A 23,130-nucleotide genomic window follows, 5' to 3' on the forward strand; every position below is an offset into this window, starting at 1 on the left:
ATTCTTGCCCCGGGAGTCCTTTACGATACCTTTCTTGTACTCGACGGAATAGCTCTTTCTTTCTGCACTCATCTTGTCTGGGGTCAAAATATTATTCCCTTTAAATCTCCTATTAAATCAAATGTTAACTGAAGACTTACGAGACAGGAGTGGCAACAAAAATGATGATAGGTAAGAATGATGGTCCACACAAAAGCGACGAAAAATTGCAGACACCAAAATTCAGAAAACATTTATTTCACACAAGTACATTAAGTATGTCCGTTACAACACACGACGTATTGAATTATGAAGATTCATATTAGACACAGCCATGTCCGTTCATTATCAAGTGTGCACGTTATTCATGCGTTGTGTCTGTGTTCTGAGTGGTCATTCGGCAATAAGTCTCAAGTTCATCTGTTTACATAGGCGTTTACCTCTCCTCCAAAGGTGCCCACTTGGGTATTTACAAATACTTAATTATAATTTATATTATCATTTAAGTATTGTCAATAACATTATTTATTTATATTTAATTATTTTATAATTCAATGCGTCTGTCTGGCTGACGACTTTAACTGGGGCTTATTTTTGGGGTAGGGTTTATGAGCATCCTGAAAAATCATGCTAGCACTTATTTGCTGGTTATGTCTTACTTTCGGGGAAATACAGTATTTGCAATCTATTAACTAAGAATAACAAACTTTTGGAACTAAGTTTAAAAATTTGGCTAGTAAAGGAAAATCAAGAGTTTTCCTATATACCTGCACTGCCATTTAGAAAATACAATGGGAAAAGATCATTTTAAATAAATAGCAAAAAAGAAAAAAGTAAAAACATTAAGAAATTTATAAAACCTGCAACAAAAAAATTACAAAACTTTATTGAAAAACTCAAAAATGATTCAAATGGAACAAATTTTCCTGGACTGAAAGTGGCAATAGTGTAACTTAATATTTAATGTAATTTTAATCCAAACCTCACTAAGATTTTGGAGAATTGAAATAATTCTAAGGTTTATTTGGAGAAACACGTATATTAAATCAAACAAGAAATTTAAAATGCCATTATAAAGCTGAGTTCACAATGTCTTGATTTAGTCAGGAATAAAAATAACACATTTAACAAATCACACAACAGTAAGTCCAACAATCAGGAGCTCCCGTGAGAGTTTAAATCCAACCAAGATATAATGAGAGCCCACAGAGGATTATAAGGATAAAATCCTGACATCAAGAAGCTTATGTCTAGCTTCTTAAATTCTTGTTTGTTTTGTTTAATCACAGGCACATACTCACCTGAATAAAAGGATATTTCAAAATACATTTCAGACCTTCCTGAGCATAATCAATCTTATATGAATCATATTTCTATTTCTTTCCAATTAATGTTAATATTTCAAATATGGAATCCCTAAGACATGGACCTTTACTAGATTACTACTAAGAGGCCAGCTGGATGAACAAGTCTTTCTTCCCAGAGTACAGAGTAAACAGCCCTGCCTGGAAACATATTCTAAAAATTCAGAGAATTTTCAGCTTTCTAAAACTACAGATACAACAGGACTATAGATAACAATAATTTTAGTAGTATGAAATATCAGTATGATTTTTATAATCAATATAAATGCAGAGAAAAGTAGAATTTTTCCATAAATAATATTAAGATACAGAAAATAGGAGAAACAAAGATATTAACCCAGAATTCATTTTTTAAAAAGAGACTAAATAAATAAGGTCATAATTCTTTTTCATTTACCAATGTAATAAAAATTATCCTTGAGAATAAATGGTAATTGTTGGAAAACAATTAGCAAGGAGATAGTAATCTTTGAAATTATATAAACCAATGAGAAACTATGAAACCATTTAAAATAGTTCAATTTAAATACAAATTCAAAAAATATCAACACTGCATGAAATACACAACATACATTTGTAAAGGGTGTATTCTGACCATTTTTAAGTTATAAAATTTATTGCTATTGTTCTATTTCCTTTTCTGTTCCTTAAAGCAGACAAAAGGGGTGGGGAAAAAGTTTATATAGGTATCTTAATGATGAGCAACAGTGAGAATTGATTCTCTGGCCATTAAAAGCTTAGAATATCATATTCTAATGAAGCCTAAGCCAGGGCTAATATTCATTTAATGTTCCAAAAAAGCACTTATTTCAGCAGTAAGCAACTTGCCATGTATTAAAAATACCCAGCTGAACCCTATGATCCAGTAATTCCACTCCTAGGCATCTACCCGGAGAAATCAAAAACTCCAATTCAAAAATCAGTATGCACTCCTATGTTTATTGCAGCACTTTACACAATAGCCAAGATATGGAAACAACCGAAATGCCATTCGGTAGATGACTGGATTAAGAAGCTGTGGTACATTTACACAATGGAGTATTACGCAGCCATAAAGAAGAAAGAAATCTTATCATTTGCAACAACATGGATGGATCTAGAGAATATTATGTTAAGTGAAATAAGTCAGAAAGAGAAAGACAAGTACCATATGATCTCACTTATATGCGGAACCTAAAGAAAAGAATATGTGAATGAACTAATCAGAGACAGTTTTGAGGACACAAAGAAAAAACTGAGAGTTGTTAGATGGGCGGGGGCGGGGAGGGGGGGTTGGGGATAAGGGGAAAGGTGAAGGGATTAGGAAGCAGCTGGTAACCACAAGATGGCCTCAGGGTTTTCTGAAAATTAATTTGGGGAACTTATTCAATAATGTTGTAAAGATTTTGTTGGGTATCCGATGGACATGCGTCCTATTTGGGAGACCACCTCAGAGATAATGTGGATGCCTGATCATAGCATTGTACACCAGAAGCTAAACATTAATGAATGCCAACTATAATTTTATATATATAACGTGATGACTGGGTGTGAGGTCGGAGGGATAATGGATGGGGGGAAGGGGGTTCACAGTGTGAGGGATATAAATGATGAACGTCTAAGTATTACCTTGTCTTGTACACCTGAAACTAATAAAAAAAAATCAACTGAAAAAATAAAAATAAAAAAATAAAAAAATAAAAATACCCAGCTGAGCACACATGACAGACCAGACCAGTGTACCTTTTGATGAAACACTCCAAATAGTCCATATATTTAAACTATAATTTACTTTGAAAATCAAAATAAACTATACCATATAGCAGTATAACCATCATTCAGGCAAAAGACCAGCAAGAGAACCTTCAAGTGCTATCATCTAAAACACAGAGGAAGGATGTTATTACATTACATAAAGAAAAGACGACTTTGAAAGAAAGAAGGGAACCAACATTTGAGTGCCTGCTACATGGAAGCATTGGGTTTTGGTGGTGTGTTATTCAATAACACTGACAACAAACATAGATTCTGTTACATCTGTTTTGGGTGATAACCAGGGAATGGGGTAATCTAAAATCTGTTGATCTGAAAGCTCACAATCCCTATCAGCATATTCACACTATACAATGTTGCTTACTGACTCGTACATGCAGAGACCATTGACTATAATGGAGAACACAGACAAAATATCAACCAGGCACATGTGCCTGTCTATGTATTATATTGATTCAGGGATAATAATAAAACATATTGAATTTGGGATGCCTGCTGAATATATAGGCAGAGACTTCAGGCAGAGACTAGAATATGAATCTTGAACACAGAAGAGTGATCCAGGCTAGAAACTGAAAGGTCACAGAATCAAGAAGCCATGAGGATGGTGAGAAGGAACTTCTATTAAGAAGGGAGCCAAGAACGTATACCTAGCAAGGGTATATACCAAAAATTCCAATGTGGTATAGAGTAGGGCGCTGCACAAATGAACACCAAGACCAATTCAAGAAATCAAAGGCATTTGGAAAGGTCAAATGCTCTGAGGATACAAACCAACCTTGTTCATTCAGTCTGACAATTGGGTGGCTGAATTCATGCTAGTTTTTGAAAGTGATGCCCAAGTCCAATTGGTTAAGCAATCAATGGCAGATGAGGAAGAAATGCAGTACTGGATCATTTTTCATTCATTCAACAAATATCTGAGAGCTTAGTAAGCGGCTTAGTAAGTAAGCTCAGTGTTCGGAACATAAAGAGAAGAGAGTCATCTTTCAATGCTTTACAGGTGACTATCATTAAAATATCTGTTAGCATTATAAGGCTTCCATCGCATTTAAGTTTTTTAGATGCCCTTTACTTTCCTTTACCAATGCTTCTCTTAAAACTTACATGTAAATATGCATTTGATATAATTTATGAAGAAAAACACTACAGGCAGATATTGAGGTTTCAAAACTGGGTTTAAAAAATTACCTTTTAAAAGCTCAATAAATGTTACTAATATTTCACTTATTTTTTTCAAGGCACAAATTCATGAAACAGGTCCCCTGAAATTGAGATTAATGCCTTCATTAGCTAGAGACCCAAATTATTATGCTGCAATTGGTACACTTTACAGGAACTATGTACACTACTTATTTGGATAGAAAAACTAATAGCCGTCACGGTGAGGTGATATTATAATTTCATTTTTACAGACGAGAACGCTAATGCACAGAAGTTCAAGAATCTTCTCTAAGTCATACAGCTAATTAATAGTAAACTCAACCTGTGGGCTATCATCTCCCAAAGCTCAAATCCTTTCTAATAAGTACCTAACAATAAGGAATTTAATGCTGTAATACATTAGCATAGAGGAATAGTACAGACATTAAAGATGATAAGGACAATACAGTCAAGTAAAAAACAAACATGCACGTAGACCCAAATGATGATGCTAAAATATATTTGTTATGAGGGACTGGACCCAAAGATTTCTTAAAAACAGAAAAAAAGTGGCACAGAGGTAACCTGGTATGTCCAGCCAAGCAACAAATTTAGAGAAAATGTACTGATTCCTTACCTGAATCTAGAGCAAGGTGGCAATTGAATAATTTTAAATAAAAAGAGTTCACTGTCATGGTGACCTATGTTGGCTGAGGAAATCTCCTGAAAGTACACAACCTTGTGATGATCTAAGACTTAGACTATAGTTACTGAATTTTCTAAAACAAATTTCTGTTAAGAGTAACAATTAGAACACAGGCCCAATCAATCACCTGGGAAATCCTGACTCCACCACTCGCTATGAGAAACTGTTCTTTCATCTGTAAAATGAGTGTACTAGTCCCTACTTATTTAGGGAAGTTTAAGAATTCAAAGAACACATAAAAGCACTTAATGCAGCACCTCACACAGAGTAAGTACACAACAGACATCAACTGTTACTCCTACTATTATTACACATAATTTTGTTGAAAAAAGGAAGAATCCTGGCGACAATCCTGGAGTATTTTTCAAACTGTGGGTTGAGATACATTAGATTATAAAAAAGGAGCTTAATGGGTATGACAGAACCTTTTAGTGGAATAGAGTAAAAATAATATGTAACAGTTCTGTACAGAGTAAGGGTAAGTACTATTTGGTGTAACTTCTCACTTCTGTGTTTGGTAAGTATATTCACAGCACCTGAGTCTCAATGTAAAATTTTAATTCTTACTGTGGGGGTCATGGTAAAAAAATATGCAAGGCAATAACTGAGAAAAATTCTTTTGTTTTGAAAACGAGGAAAATAAAACACAGACTAACTGCTGGTCACCTTTCAATAATGTGTAGTCCTTAAACCATTAATACATTTCTATGGACAAACTGGGGAAAAAAGCAACATTGCCAAGTCAAAAAAATTTTTTTCATATTTTTCAATGAAGTTTAAATACACATAGTAGTATATACAGAGTAGAAACAGGGGTAATGGTAATTCAGTCTCTAGTTATTTCTGACCAACACCTCAGCCAACAAACCTTAAGGAAAAAACCTACTAGCTTTATATATATAGGCTTAAAACTATAAAACATTATTCCAATAAACTACTAATGAAAAAAACAGACAATGTGGTATTCTGGAGCAAACATAGACCTGGTTTTGAAACGGGGTCCAGCCATGTAGATGATTCTGGGCAAATTAGTTTAGCTCTGTAAGCCCGTGTCTTCGTATTACTATCATCTACTGCACAGGTAACAATGAGAACTCAATTAGTTTTTGCACATGGAATGACCAGTATATCACCTGCACCAGGTGAGTGCTCAATAAACATCATTAGGTGCAGCACTCACCTTACAATTACAGCCTGTATCACAATTAATGGCATCTGTCAATGAAAACAAATGTGTCAAAGTAACACGAGAAAACCATGCAATTCTCTTATATAGAATAATAGCAGCAGTAGGCGCCAAAAGGTAAAGACCACCTTTGAAGGCATTAAGTATAGTAGTAAAAACATACTTGCCAGCAACTGATGAGTTTGACTTTGCTGTCACTAGCTGAGTGACTATGAGAAAATCTAAATATGAACACGGTCCTGCTGCATGACATATAGAGGGCGTCACACAAAGTATTCTAAAAATTATGAAGAACCATTCATCATGGATCCCTTATACCAATAAAAAGTTTCAAGAGAAGTTAAGGAATGAAAATCTTTCACATGTAACACCTGTAGAATTCAGTGCTTGGGGTTAGTCAAAGTAATATGATAGTCTGCTGTTTACTAACTGTATAAACTCTGACAAGTTTAAACTTTCTAAACTTCAATCATTTTTTAAATCTGAAAAGGAGAATTAATAGTACTCACTTCACATCACAAGGCTGTTAGGATTAAATGAGATAATGTACATAAATCTCTTAGCCCAGTATAGCTGACATGAAGTGGCTCAGTAAATGGAGCTATACAGTGCACTGGCAATCTTTACACACATACTCACGGTTTAATTTTTTTTTTTGTTATGGCTTACCATATCTTTTCTATATTACATCTACTATCCAAATGCTGCATTTAGAAATCTTCCTTATAGAGAAAATGTACGGTATCAAAGACTTGTAAAGCTGCATAGCATTTTAGTGCCGACTCTAGTACTCACACCAAATGCATCACCACTTTTACAGTACCCCTGGCAGATTCCAGAACTCCTAACGAATCCGATGCAATGATTACAGCAGTCTCCTTTGTACTGACCTCAACTCTCCCTTCTGATACCTTCCCTCTCCTATTCCAGATCTGCCTCTGGAACACAGAACAGTGATCTCTCTCATACGATAAAATATTTAAAGATAACTAAGCATGTTTCCCTCTCACTTAACACCTTCAACTATTTGCCAAACAATGTTTTCTAGATCTGACTATCCTGGCTAATTACTTTTTAGTATGATATTCCAAAATGGACAGGGTCCAGATGTATTCCTGTGTTAATGGAATCTAGTGGATTGTCTTTTGTGTTGGTGTCCTATTTCTGGAGTAACACATTACAACAAACTTACTAGCTTAAAACAACAGAAATTTATTACCTTGCCGTTTGGAGGTCAGACTCTTACTAGTCTAAAAGTCAAAGTGTTGGCAGGGTTGCATTCCTTGTGAAGGCTCTAAAACCCACTGCCTTTTTCAGCTTCTAAAGGGTGCCTACGTGCCTTTGGCTCAGGGCTTCTTCCTGTCCTCAGAGCCATAGTGTAACATCCACCTTCCTTCCTCCCTGACCTCTGTTTCTGCTGTCATCTCACCTTCTCGGACTCTCCTGCCTCTCTTAATGTAACCCTTTGGATCACACCGGGCTCGTCTGGATAATGCAGGATAATTAATCTATCTCAAGATTCTTAATCACATCTTTTCACATGGAAGGTGACAAAACATATTCACAGGTTCCAGGATTCAAAACATGGGACACAGTGGGGAAGGGAGGCGCGGTAGCATTATTTCTTATTTTAAAACAGTACTTAATTCACTGCTAATTTGCAATTTTAACGGACTGTTTTCATTGGAATATGTATCAAAAACTAGGTCTTCATGTTGACTTTATGTTGGCTTCTGACAGTCCTTTCAGTCTACTCAGGTAGTCCGAAAATCATTTTCTGCTATTTGATGCAGCAGCAGGTCCAATACGCTTGTAACTTTCACAAACCTGCTTCATACGCCTTCCACCAACTCAATGGTTTTTTGAAAATTACAAAGAACAGAATCTACTTGTAGGATGACCTTATCTGATATTCCTCGGACACTGCCAGTCAGCTAAAATTCACTTAACAGTATACTCTCATCCTGCCTATTTTTTTCTAATGTATTCATGATGAAATGACAACTATCTTTCTGAAATATTTGGTTTATAGTCCTTACTAGACAACACATATTTTACAAAAGAAAAGTTTAATTTGGTCTGTTATAAATTGTAAATGAAACTGTTCTGGCTCCTAGTGACTAGAAATTTCTAGAAACTCATAAAAGAAACTAACAGAACTGGCAGAGATAAAAGTTACTGGCATCAAGCTTACGATTTCTGGACTATACCTTTTCCTATTTTTTGAAATTAAGCTGTCAAAGCAATGAACAGAATTAGAAGAATATGTACTAAATAATTTTTTAAAGTCTTTTAAATCTCTCAAACATGATTTCCTTTCAGAACTTCTTTCAAGGGATACTTACCCCTAATCTTTTACCCTTAAAACTTTTAAAAATTTGCTTTCCTTAAATGTATTTTACAATGAATTATATTGATTATATCCAGTATTCTTAACTATTATGACCTCCAAGATTATAAATTTTGCCTTAAGCTCCTGTTATTAATATTTAATTACAAAGTTTAAAGAAAAATATGAACACTTCCAAAAAGAAATATGTACCCTCAGAGAGACAGGCTGGTACTCAAATCTCCCGATAGATGCAGATATCAAAGCATTTAATTCTAGTCTTTCCTCCTCTTTTGTTCATTTGACTCAATATATTAGACACACCGGCTTCAGTTAAATCCACATAACTTTAATGTTTATTGGTAACATATAAACACTTTGTAAAAGTACACATTAAAAATATTTTTTAAAGATTTTTATTGGGGAACAGGACTTTATTGGGGAACAGTGTGTACTTCCAGGAGTTTTTTCCAAGTCAAGTTGTTGTCCTTTCAATCTTAGTTGCGGAGGGTACTGTTCAGCTTCAAGTTGTTGTGCTTTCAGTCTTAGTTGTGGGGGGCGCAGCTCAGCTCCAGGTCATTGCCACTGCTAGTTGCAGGGGGCGAGGCCACCATCCCTTGCGGGAGTTGAACCAACAACCTTGTGGTTGAGAGGACACGCTCCAACCAACTGAGCCATCCGGGAGGCAGCTCAGCTCAAGGTGCCATGTTCAATCCTAGATGCAGGGGTCAGAGCCCACATCCCTTGCGGGACTCCAGGAATTGAACTGACAACCTTGTGGTTGAAAGCCCACTGGCCCATGTGGGAATCGAACCGCCAGCCTTCAGAGTTAGGAGCATGGAGCTCTAACCGCCTGAGCCACCGGGCCGGCCCACATTAAATTTTTTAAACAAAAGATAATTAGGAAAAAACTTCTTAAATCATTTTTTCTGCAGATACTTTGCCCATCTAATTACAACCTGAAGACAACTCCATAAAATAGTTACTGCTAGAACAATTAGGTAATCTGTATTGTCCCTTCCTACCTGGTATTTCATTTTATGTTATTTACCTAAGGTCTGTTTGAACTAATACTTTTTTTTTAAATTAAAAATGTATTGGGGTGACAACGGTTAATAACATTATGTAAGTTTCAAGTGTACAATTCTGTAATACCTCATCTGTATATTCCATTGTGTGCTTACCACCCAAAGTCTAGTCTCTTTCCATCACCATGTATTTGACCTCCTTTACCCTCTTCATCCTCCCCTTAACCCCTTTCCCCCTGTGGTAACCACCATACTGTTGTCTGTGTCTGGGTTTGTTTTGATAAAGATGTGGTACATGTATACAATGAACACTCAGCCGTAAGAAAAGATGAAATACTGCCATTTGTGACAACATGCATGGATATTGAGTATCATGCTAAACAAAGTCAGATGGAGAAGGACAAGAACCATATGATTTCACTCATATGTGGGATATAAAATGGAAAGCAACAATCAAGCTAAAGCTTTTTGAAAGCTGGAAATTTAACGTGATGAGGGATTCAGGGTGGGGGCCACAAGCCAACCACATTAAGTACCACTATGCCATTCTACCTGAAAGCATAATATTGTATGTACAAACAGTAAGAGAGACAGTGAAATTGAAAAATGTACAGGAGTAACTCAATTAACAAAGGAAACCCCAATAGCTAATTAATAAACAAAGAAGTTCAATAATCAAATAAATGCAATTAGTCAAAGAAGTACAAATTAAAGTAATGAGATCTAACTCAATTATTGAGTGTAAATTAGCAAAAAGCAAAGAGGACAAACACTCTGCTAATGAGACGTAATGGAGTTTTAATTTCAGAGGGAAATTTAAAGCTCTATAACAAGAACTAAAGAAAATGTCCAAATCTTTTAAACCAACAATTTTATTTCTAGAAATTTATTTCTAAACACAAGTGGAGGAGGCAAAAAAGACTGAAATACTCAAAAATGTTCACGTTATGTGGTGAGATATTTTCTTTATTTTCTAATTTAAATTTACCTAATTTGCATTAATTTTGAAATGAAAAAATTAAAATTCATGTATTTGAAAATAAAAAACTTTAATTTGTGTCTGAGACACAAAGATGCATTTCCCTAGCTTTGATTATAAATATAGTAAACATATAGAATCATCATTATCAGATAAGACACAACCTGTCCATGGAGTAAACCTTGTTTTTGAAGTTAACAGTTTAAATCAATGGCTTATGAATCTTTAATATGTAAAACTTTTCAAAATTGCTAAAACAAAATTTTAAAAACAAATTTAAAAATTTTCCCCTTTAAATCTTTAACGGAAGCCCTTATGGATATAAACCCCAAATCGGAGAAATTACTGTCTGAAATAAATTTTTGTTGACATCTGTGCATTATAGAAAACATCTCTTTAATTAATGATACATAATTTACTCCCATGTAAATTCTATTTACTTTCCCTAGAGTCAAATCCTTTGAAACCCAAATGTTTAACCAATTTCCACTTGGTTAGAGAGAGGGTATAGAGACAAGACATTAATATGAAATATTCCTAAGATGGAGCAAATTTACAAAGCTTCTTACAAAATACACACATAGTACAAATACAGTTAATACTAAATTGAAACCACTTTTGATTTATATTTCTATGTGCATTAAGAAAACAGAATATAGTAATACAGCAAACAGTAGTTAAAACTTCACTTGCATTATTTCTCACTTTTTAATTATATCACCAAGCCCTAGTTCTGTTACCATTTGCTGCTGGCAGAACTAATTTTCTAAGTAGTTACTTTCTGATGACTTACTTATAAAGTCTGCCCTAATTTATTCTTCATTTAAGACTAACTCTGCTACGATTTCCAAGGGTCTACTCTTCACTCAGACTTTTCACTTAGACCCAAGGCTGCCTCCCTCAGCCGAGCTTTAACGTGTTCAGTTCCAGCTTATCACAACAGGTCACTTTCTATTCCTCACCTCCATTTTGGTTCACTGAACTGCAATCAATCTTCAACTCCTTCCTTTTCACTTGCTTAAGAAATAGGCCAAATGTTGTATCCATGCCATTGCTCTACTTTACTAGCACAGATGCCAGGTTTCAAAATCACTTTTACTGTGCCTCACTAGTACACTTTGTGAATTAAACATTTTTGTGAATTAAATATTTCTTCGTATTTAAGTATTTCTTCGTAGACTTCAATGGAAGAAATAAAAATTGGTTCCAGGATATAAAATCATTTGATTAGAAGAACAAAAATTATCCCATACTTTATGTATTTTATTTATACCCCAGTTATTTCCACAAAGTTGTAATGACTGGATCTATGCACAATCATGGGACTAAAATGGAAAATGTTAGCATTTATAAAATCCCCAATAAATTAAAAAGTTTAATTGTGATTATGAATTAGTATAAGAAATATAAATGCCTAAAAGCCTATCTTAAGGTTTAAACACTGACTGTATCTACTGCATTACTGTGGATGACTTAAAAACTTACCAAACTTCCTTATTCTTAAACTTTGACAAATCTTTCCAAGTATACATTATAGCCATGTTTCAAATATACAAAAGTTGTTTAATGAAAACCCTCTCACTTCATAAAGGATCCAGCAGACAAAGAATAGCTGCTTAAAAATTTCAGAGCAGCCATATGGGGCTGTGGACTGGGCTCAGATAAATCTCAGAACCAGTGTTTCTACACTGTGTGACCTTGGACAATTCACATTACCTTTCTGGTTTCCTTATCTTTAAAATGGAAAGAACGAAAAGACATACGAGGTCAGGTTGGACAATTAGGTTTGCGAACTTTCTGCAACGATGTTGCTAACCTTTTTTGATATCAGAGGGATTATTCATTATGAATTTGTACCAGCTGGACAGTTAACCATTTGGAAGTGCTGAAAAGGCTGTGTGAAAAAGTTAAGATGACCTAAGCTTTTTGCCAAAAAAGTTAGACGACCTAAGCTTTTTGCCAACAATTCATGGCTCTTGCATCACGACAATGCACCAGCTCACACGGCACTGTCTGTGAGGGAGTTTTTAGCCAGTAAACAAATAACTGTATTGGAACACCCTTCTCTACTCACCTGATCCAGGCCCCAGTGACTTTTTCCTTTACCAGGAAGGTTGAAATATTGAAAGGAAGACATTTTGATGACATTTAGGACATCAAGGGTAATACGACGACAGCCTGATGGCCATTCCAGAAAAAAGAGTTCCAAAATTGCTTTGAGAGGTAGACTAGGCTCTGGCGTCAGTGCATAGCTTCCCAATGGCAGTACTTCGAAGGTGACCATAGTGATAGTCAGCAATGAGATATGTCGCACTTTTTCTAGGAAGAGTCTGTGAACTTAATTGTCAGACCTCGGACACCTAACCCATTAGCTGGCATCTCGTTGGTATATAAGCAAATGCAGGATTCCTTTCCTGTCCTTCCCTTGAACTGTCCCCAATGGATCTTAAAATAGCATGTAAAAACTCAAGATATCCTTTGAACAAACTTAGGATTCAGGATCAACAAAATAATTTAGTGTCACACTGAGTAGCTACTAGGTATTGTTTTAACCTGATAGAAAATAAGATCAAGCAACAAAATGAAAATGGTACGTTAAAAACTAATGGTTTTATACTTTTCTTTAAACAGCTTTGAGATATAGTTCATATATCATGAAACTCACTCCTTTAAAGTGTACAATTCAGTGGTTTTTAGTATATTGAGTTGTGTAACCACCAACATTAATGTTAGAATATTTTTATCATCTCCCAAAGAAATTCCATACCCATTAGAAGTCACGCCCCATTCTCCCCTGCCCCAACCAATCATCTACTTTCTTTCTCTATGGATTTTCCCATTTTGGACATTTCATATATATTTTTAAAAACCTAACTTTATAAAATATGCATTTACATTTATTAAACAAGGTAAAGGCCTTCATAAAAATTTGAACTCATCTCCAACTGAACCCCAAACTTCACTGTCCTATCTAAAGTGATTTATCATTCAGCATCTCTTAATTAAAGTGAACTACATGATGTATAGCCATTGAAGTTTAAAGAGTATTTTCTCTGTTTCCTAAAGGCTTAAAAGGTGTACTACTATAAATTCACATATTGTGTTTCCTTTAAGCAGGATATTATAATTCTACTCCAGCTAAAATTCAGCTGACAAAGAGGAGGAAACAAAGTGGAATACTCACGATAAAGTACATAAAGACATATTAGGGATATGTGGAGGGAGATTTACAGACTATAGGTTTGGTCAACTATTGCTCTCGAAGGTAACAGCATACTTAAAGGGGCAATGGGAGAAGCCCACCACAGGCAGGCAACAAGTGGGTGAATTGTCTCCAAAGACTCTAAAAACAACAATAAAACTGAAAATCATTTCACTACCACTAAGCACTGGTAATTCTAATAACTTCAAGGATGTAAAATACTCCTTCCCCCTAAAATAATCTGTTGACTGGGACTCTAAGTTTTAAATTACATTATTGTGATTACTGTTAAGTTTTAACAATATGTAAGTATCAAATCTATACATTTTTATTATGTATTCTTTAACAAGGACTCTATTCTAAGTTCAATTAGGAAACCCTAATGTGGTCAATGCTCCAAACACGCAGATTCACTACACCTGTTCATTTGGAGAATCACTACAAAGAAATAGTCAGCACTCTCCTCAAGCTCAGTTCGTCTCCCCAATCCTGTGGTTCGTACATACGTATGTACATACGTACAGTCCTGTGTTTAAACAGTACATTCTTTCCTGAAATATCTTTTTTTTTCCTGGTATAAATCTTGACAAATAGCCAAAATCAGCTTGGAACAAAGGTATAGTGGAAGACAAAGCTTCCAGATCCATGAACAAAAATGAAAGAGAATGCCATTACTATGCAACAAAATTTAAGGATGCGGACATTTACACACAACTTCAAAAGTGTTTACCAAGTACAACAGAAACCCATACTGAATGTGTGGGGGAAAATATTTCGGTGAATTTTTTTTGACTGAGGAGACATTTGAAAGTCACCACAATCAATGCTGGAAAAGACATGGATAGTATTGTGAATTCTACAATTTATTGTGAAGTGGGTTTTAAAACATTTCTGCCAAAAGTAACCTATGTTTAAGACTTTCCATCTATTTGTATATCTGCTGCTTCATGTACAATTTTTGTAATTAAAATTAAGTGTTCTCCAATCAATTAGGGGTGAAGGTAAGATGGATAAATCTGGTTATAACTGTCTACTGAACACAAATTATGAAGATCAACTTTGACAGTCATTGACAAACGAGAAGTTCAGGCTTGAAAAAAACTGGACTATTATTATTCATTATTGTGACAGACCAGTATGTAGATAACTTTTTCTACTTATCCCCAAAAAGTACTAATGCAATTGAAAAATATTAATCAGTTACCTTTTTTTTCCACTGTAACATTTATTTTACTTGTAACTTTAAGTTTCTTTCCTGGCTGATTTCATGATTGTTTCTGAAAATAATTTTGCTGTAGAAGGGTGTTAAAAAAAAAAAAAAAAAAGAGGGGTGGACAGGTGGCTCAGTTGCTTAGACCGTGGGCTCTTGGCAACGGGGCTGCCGGTTCCATTCCCACATGGGCCAGTGAGCTGCGCCTTCATCAACTAGAATGAAGTCAATGAGCTGCCACTCAGCTCTCAGGTGGCCAGATGACTGTTGGTTGGAGCGCGTCTTCTCAACTACAAGGTTGGCTATTGGATTCCCACAAGGGATGGTGGGCTGTGCCCCCTGCACCTAACAACAGCAACTGGACCTGGAGCTGAACTACGCCCTCCACAACTAAGACTGAAAGGACAACAACTTGACTTGGAAAAGCCCCGGAAGTACACACCGTTCCCCAGTAAAGTCCTGTTCCCCTTCCCCAATAAAATCTTAAAAAAAGAAAAAGTTCTGCTCCAGAGCACTGCTCTATGGTTTCTTCCATCTAGGATTACAGACCCACATGGATTTATACCAAAAATCACCAATTAGCCAAACACAAATTATAACTTTCAAGAGGTACTGGGATAAAAAAAAAAAAAAAAAAAAAAAAAGAGGTACTGGGATAGCCCTCCAATTTTCACTGAACCATAGAGGCCAGCTTTTATTTTTCTCCCCATCAAAACCGTGGTCTCTAATTCTTAACTCCACTCCAGAGTTACATGGATTTCTTGCTGAATTCACTGCTAATCTGTCCAATGCTTCACTGGAATATCAAGGTTTCTATATATTTATTCATGCCTTCACAAGCACCAATAAAAATCTCTATAAAGCAATGAAATAATAAATAAGCCATGCAAATACTGAACAGGATGAAGACAGCCAGGGTATATAATAAATTATAATATTGTTTGTGAAATCTTCTAGTTCTTGAAAAAATAATTGTAACAGCACACTACTATTAATTACACTTACTATTAACAGAAATGTAGACATGTCTCTTCTAATCTAAGCTCACAACAGATCTTGCTACGGCCTAATCCTAATGTAAATTTAACAACTAGCAATTCTACCTTTTCCTGTGGCTCCACAGGAACAGAATAGTATTATTAATCAACCAATGTTACCAAAAATTTGAGCTGTTAATAGGTAAGCTGCTTATTCCGTATACCTGAGAACACAGTGTAGTTTGTTTTCAGCCCATCATGAATGTTTTATGTTTTGCTCTAAAGTATGTAAAACAAAAACAAAAACAAAGGATTCGGCATATTATCTCAATAAATGTTATAATACTAAAAGTTCATCATTTATGTAACAACATTTTTCCTACCATGTTATCAAGGTGTATTCAAATTGAGATTTGAATGTATGCAGTTATCTATAGAAAAATTACCTGGAATGCTGAAGTAAATTATATTCACTTGTGCTCCATGGTAGAGGAGAACCACCTACAATTTTTACCTGGTAAAAAACAACAAAACACACACACACACACACACACACACACACACACACACACTACCATTTTGTCAACTTTCTATTAGGTAGTTTTAGCTCCTGAATTCTACAAGATTTTATAAGCCAACTTTTCCATTATTTCAATTTTTCTCTAAATCAGTTCCTTATCATGTGCCCATGTAATTTTTTCTGAAGCAAAATACTTACCAAAATGATAGGCCTGGGAGTGGGATATTTTCAATAAGAACATCAGTGACATATATACAGAAAGCTCTGAAAAGTCAGCTTTACTCCACTCATCATAAAGCCAGACCTCTACTATTGTCAGAGATAAGCAATTCTCTAAGAGTCCAGAAAGTGTAGAGGAGTAAAACTGTAACTTTTAATATCCAAAACTCCTTGTGATAACAGCTTAACATGGTCATATGAGGCAAGAGTAATCTCCAATTTTACTTCAACTGTTGCCCTGGTCTTCTACATTTCTTTCACACACAGTGTAAGAACCTTGTTTCAGTTTTGTCCATTTCTTTATAGACCTCTCAGAGAAGAAAGGAATGATTACAACAACCAAAATTAATATTACAGATTAAAAAAAATAAGGTATCCTGAGCATATGAGCTAAACTGTAGAAGACAATCACACCTAACAACCAACAGGTAAAATACACGTTAGTCCGGACAGACCCATTTCTACTGGGAATAGGCCAGCTCCCCACTGAGATGTGGAGCTCAACTCTTCCCTCAGGACATGGTGGCTCAAGACTGACAGCTCAAGTGGACGAGTGCACCAGCATCAATTCATACATCAAGTATTCACACAGCTTAACTTCTGTCTGATTTTAAAGATAAAAATGAATGTAATAGAAGTACTCATATTTTCTTCCTATGCTTCAAAGTAGCATCATATGTACACCACCTCAGCACTGTAGTTTTCAAAAAGTAATCCAAGGATCTCTGAGTTCCTTTCAGTGGTCTGTGAGGTAAAAACTGTTTTCATATTAACACCAAGACATTTCTTGCTCTTTTCATTTCTTTGCTTTCTCACAATTGTACAGCAGTTATCCAGAGGTTATCTGATGTGTGATTGCAAGAGACTGAACAAGTAGGTATGAGAATCCAAATTTTATTAAACCAAAGTTTAAATGAGATTTACAAAACGTAAAACAATGTCATTCTTGTCACTAATTTTTTTTGTTTTGAAAACATTTTTCATTACAAATATTATTTATGTTAACATATAATGGATTTACGGTTATTTTTAATACATTTCTCAGCTTAAATTTCTAATATGGTAAATATCAGTAGATGCAAAAGCTTTCTGTGGTCCTTAACTTTTAAGAGTTTAAAGGAGTCAAAATTCAAAGTTGAGAACAGCTGTCCCAGAGAAACTCTTTACATAGGGAGACATGTTTGAGAAAGTTCACTGCAGTGTTAGTCAGCAAAAAAACAATTTATATGTTTATCAACTGGTGACCCAGATTTTAAAAAATATGGTTTATTCAAATGATGGCATATTACATAGCAGTTAGAAAGAACTACATCTTATAGTATTAATGTTTGAGAGGGAAAAAAACAGTGCAGAATATGTACAATACACTACTCATGTATACCAAAACACAGATTATGTATTATTTACAGACCAGAGATCAATACTAAATCCATTATTTGGCCCTGACATGGGGCAGGGGGCGGATGGGAAGAAAGGAGGACTTTAATTTATATTTTGTTTTTAAATTAAAAACACTTAAAATAGTAACAACTGTCAATTCTTTTATATTTTCTCTGCACGATTTTTGTACTTTAAACATCTTAAAATCATAGATGCTGTAAAAAAAAAAAAAGTAGGGGGGAAGATATATTCTTTTGGATTTAGAGAAGATTAAAGGTTAAAATAGCAACCAATGGATTTTTTAAAAATCCAATCTATAACCTTTATTCATTCAACAAATTTACCAAATACCAAACTCTTCATGTTAAGGAGTGTATAAACATAGCAGAACTCAATCAAGTAGCCATAATGATCACTGATTTTTTTTCATTCATATTCTCATCTTTTACAACACTTACCACAGTGTCTTGCCATAAAAGTCCTGTTAAATGGGTGTTTTTAATATCTTCCTTTCCACATCATAGAAATTGACCTGTTTTTATCCCTGTTTCCAATCTGACTCCTTCCTCTTATCCACAATTTTGCTCTAAGTCAGGGGTGTCCAAACTTTTTTCAACGTTTTTCAGCAAGGGCCATATGCGGTAAAATACACAAACCGCTGGGCCACTCACTCACTCGAGGTGAAGTATGTATTGCCTTACCTGGTTTATTTAAGTAAACTAAATATATTTTTGGAATTTGCTGCAGGCCAATAAAAAATGGATCGCAGGCTGCAGTTGGCCCGCGGGCCGCAGTTTGGACAACCCTGCTCTAAGTTAACCAACCGCTCTTGTTGCTTTAAACTATTCTTTTCTATACTTCCCCTCCCCCAACATGCTCAAACTTCTACTCACATTTAATAGAGACCAGGGCTTGAATACCACCGACCAAGGCTAAGACCTAATATATACTATATAAACATACAAACGGCCTAGCACCAGTGCCTAGTACATTGTTAATTGCTCTTCCTTCCCTTCATCCTCAAGCAACCTTTCCCTAGAATCCCTCACAACCAAACTTCTAAAAAAGACTACATTTGCTACCTCTTATTTTATCTCCCTCATCACCACTCAACCTTAAACTTCAGATCCTATTACCCTCAAAAATTTTGGTTACCTTTTTTCTTAACCTGTGACAACTCTCCTGATATCACACAAAGTGATATCAGGCAGCAATTACAATGGAAAGATCTGAATTCAAATCACAGCTCCGCCATTAGCTAGCAACATGCCCTTGGAAGAAGTATTATTTAACTTCTTTGAAAACCAGTTTCCTCACCTATAAATGGATATCTAGGTAAGGTTGTAGGAATATTAAATTAGATATGTATATATAAACTGCCTGACATGCCATAGATGCTTATTAAATATGAATTCCTTTTCTCTCCCCCTCTCAAATTTCTTCACAGCACATCTAAGAATGACTCCTGGATGTCTCCCTCTATCTTTTGGTTGCTTCCAAGTTTGAGTCCCAGATACCCAACTGCTTGCCAAAAATTTCCACATGACTGTTTCACTCAAACTCAAACTCATGCTGTTCAAAAACCAAACATATTTTCCCCTCCACTAAATATGCTTTTGAGACTGCCTGACTTGTGTTAACGGCGTCACCACTCTCTCAGCACCTAGAATGTCAGGGCAAATGGTGCTTATAATTCTATGAGATGCCAAGGTCCATGGATGCCCCTGGCCCACATCCTTCCCTTCCTCTCCATTCCCACTACAGACATGCCAAGTTCAGATTCTACTTCTCTCTCCTTCCTCAACCCCCAACCCGCCATTCTTCCCCACATCTCTGCCTTCTACAATACATACGACAAATCAAGCAGTATTTTGATTGTATCACCCCAGGACTTAAAACCTTTAGCATATCCACAGTCTAAAAAGGGAACTCTAACACATTAGGCGCAAAACTTGTCATGCCCCAAACTACTTAACCATCCTTACTTGCCAGTAGCCTCCGGAGTCAAACTACTGTTCCCTTATTTCTCAGCACAGTTACCTTTTAATCTGTTTCCTACACGTTCTGAAATCCCAAAACTGCTACCTTCTTCCCTTCCCAAGTCTTCACTGATGCCCCATGGCCATCCCACGTTACTTTATAAGGGTCCCAATGGAAGCTGTTCTAACACATATTGAAGTTATTTGTTTAACTTGTGTCCTCTATTAGCCTAGACTCCTATGGGGCAGAGGTCCTCCGTAGTGCCACTGTATTCAGGACATGATTTTGCAGCTGAGTGGGCACTCAAAAGTTTGTAAAATGAAGAAAGATATGGGAGATTTGAGGTTAGAAAGAACTAATAAATAACATTTAACAAATGGGGAGAAATAACTGAGAAGCACTCAAATCAAGCAGGCAAAAGATGGATTCTAAAGTCAGACTGATTTCTCCAAAAGACAGTGTGCTTTAGAAGAGAGTTGCAATTAGCAACATATACCTAACATAGAGCAATTTGCAGTTCATAAAGTAAGACCAGGAACGGAAATGAAAATTGTTTGAGGAAAATGAGAAATAACAAAAAATTCTCATTTTGTACATTTAAAAAGTTTACAATACCATTTCCCCTTTTCAAGGAGTCAACATCATTCCTAATTTTTATTTTTCCAAGTAAAAACTACAATCACACTTTTCCAGAATTAACAAAAGATTCTTTACTTAATAATATGATTAATGTCAACTTCCGTAATGCCTGAATGAGAATTAAATACTTCTGATCTTAAACACACAAAATCCCTGTTCACTGAAAATTGTCATAAAAATATCCAGTTTTTATCTTTGGAAAGAAATGTACTCATAATCTTAAAAAAAATTGTTGTACTATTTGTATAAATTCGTATTCATTCAGAAAGTACTTGCCAAGCACCTGCTATGGTGGGGGAAGGAGGGAAAGAACATTAAGAATCTCTCATTTGGGCCTCATGGAGCCAACATTCCAGTTAATTCTACCTTCAGGATCCTAAAATCTTTGAAGCACTATCACAAATCCCCTGGCCATCAAAAATTAGGAAATATTATTTCGTTATTTTGAAAATCATCACTTCTGAACCCTGCAAGACACTGTCCAACACCAGTTGCAACTACTGCAGTTAAGACATTTTATGTACCCATCAATTGAAGACAAATCATTTCTAGATTACTTTGTAAGACAATAAACAGTCTTAACCACAGTTTTACTGGAGGGTCCCATTATTATGGCTCTGCAAATCGAAAGTTATTACACTACAACAACAACAAGAAAGTTATTACACTATAATTTTGTTACAAGTCTGTCAAGTGAGTCTACAAAACCTCATTGTGAGACATAGCAAGTTTTTAACTCGCATCAAGACATCTAGAACTAGTACATATTTTTTTTAAGTATTGGGTTTATTTGTAGTATTTGAAAAATGAAGATAATCCAACTCAACGCATGACAAGTTTCCACCCTGGAGCTGCATTTTAAACCATCAATGGTCAGAGCCCCCCAATCCAGTCTGATGACTAGGACGTGTGGACTCTACGCCGCACCTGGAATGACTTGGGATAAAACTAGAGAGCTGTAATGTGGCCGGCAGCTTTGTTCCCGGTTTGGGGAGGCTTTCACGTACCAATGCTCCCGAAGAGCCGAGCTGAGCGTTAACTACCGCGGAAGGCGTGAGGGCGGGGGGGCCTGGAGGCCGAAGCCGGCTTTCCAGCGGGCTAAGGCGGGGCGAACGCGCTCCTCTCCCATTCAACTTTTTAGGTGTCACGCTGGGCCTCAGAACCCAAGAGAGTGTTGTGTTCACGACCCGAAGTGATACAGAGCCGCCCCCTCCCCGTGTAGGAAGCCCACTTCCGAAGGGGGAGGGGAGGAACACCCGCGGCAACTCCTCCCCGACCCGGGATCAGAGTCCAGCCGCCGCCGCCGCGCCGCGGCCCGAGCCACAGCAGCGGAGGCCGCAGAGCCGGCAGCCCCGCGACCCGCAGACGCTCCCGCCCCCCGCCCCCAAGCCGCACGCCCGCCCGCGCTCCTTTCTTAGTCCCTTGCGGGCTCCCCGGCCAGCCGAAGCCAGTAACGGGGCTGGAAGCAGAGAGCGTGAGCGCCCGGAGCCGAAAGGGGGCAAAGTTAGGGGAACCGGCGCGGACGCGGGCCGGGGGCGGCCGGCAGGGGGCGAGGGAGGCGGGCCAGGTCGCCGCCGGGGGCGAGCGGTGGGGGAGGGGCGTGGGGTCGGCGCCCGTGGCCGCCGCGACCTCCCCGGGCCACAGGCCGCTCCGCGCAGGCCCCGTCGCTCCGGAACCGGAGCAGGAAGCGTCCCCACCCCGACCAAGGCTTTAAACCCACGGCGGCGGGAGAAACGGCGCCCGGGCTCCCAGGGCGGGCCGGGCTCCCCCCTGCCCCGAGCACCCCTCACCTCCTGGTTGAAGGCGTTGACGGCGTCCATGTTCGCGTTGCGGCGGCGGCTGCTCCGGGCCCGCCGGTCACATAGACCTCGCGCCGCGGCCGAGCGGGGCCGGGAAACCGGCAGGCGACGAGCGGCGAAGCTAGAGGTCGGGCAGAAAGAGGCTGAGACGAGGCGGCGGGGCGGGCGGCTGAGGCAGGGGCAGAGGCGCAGGGGTGGCGGGCCCCCTTTCAGTCCCGTTCGGAGGACGAGGAAAAAGAGGCGGCGGCGGCGCTGGACTCCAACATGTCCGTTCGGTGGTGGCGGCTGCGCTCTGGGTCTCGCTGACACGGCCCCCAGCGCCCTCACGCACTGGCCCACACTGGCCCGGCCGGTGAGCGGGCGGGCCTCTCTCTCTCCCTCTCGCCAGCGGGATGGCGGCAGCGGCCCGAGTCCTCGCCGCGCGGGGCACCCTGGGACGGCTCGGGCCTCCCAGCGCTTCCTGTGCCCGGCTCCCGCCCCGCCCCGCCCGCGCTGGCCCCGCCCCCGGCCCGCCCCGCGCCCCGCGCCCGGCGCGCCGAGTAGCTGGCGCTGGCGCTGGCGCGTGACGCCGGGACGCCGGGACGCCGGGCGCTTTCCCGCTCGCGGCGGCGGCGCGCGGGGGAGCAGGCCGAGCGGCGAGGCTGGGTCGGCTTAGGGCTGCCGGAGCGCGGGAGCTAGCGGGGCCGGGAGGCTGGCAGGGGGGTGGTCCGCGCGCACGCGCGCCCCTGCTGCATGCGG

The 23,130-nt window shown here is 38.2% G+C and overlaps 1 protein-coding gene across 6 annotated transcripts in view; it reads right to left on the minus strand.

Annotated features, from left to right (window-relative positions):
* The window catches only part of SCAF4 (SR-related CTD associated factor 4), a 61,043-nt gene extending 38,214 nt beyond the window's left edge, over positions 1-22,829 (minus strand). For 2 of the 6 annotated variants that reach the window (XM_081073851.1, XM_081073852.1), the window contains exon 1: positions 22,384-22,824. In XM_081073851.1, the coding sequence (XP_080929977.1) occupies positions 22,384-22,413 (30 nt within the window). In that variant the 5' untranslated portion in view covers positions 22,414-22,824. Of the gene's footprint in view, positions 1-22,383 lie in introns of all 6 variants that reach the window. The other 4 variants (XM_081073854.1, XM_081073850.1, XM_081073853.1 and 1 more) reach the window with 3 other exon arrangements.
* Between the last annotated feature and the right edge of the window lie 301 nt (positions 22,830-23,130).

The sequence above is a fragment of the Rhinolophus hipposideros genome (genome assembly GCF_964194185.1).
Source record: "Rhinolophus hipposideros genome assembly, chromosome: 2".
Lineage (NCBI taxonomy): Eukaryota > Metazoa > Chordata > Mammalia > Chiroptera > Rhinolophidae > Rhinolophus > Rhinolophus hipposideros.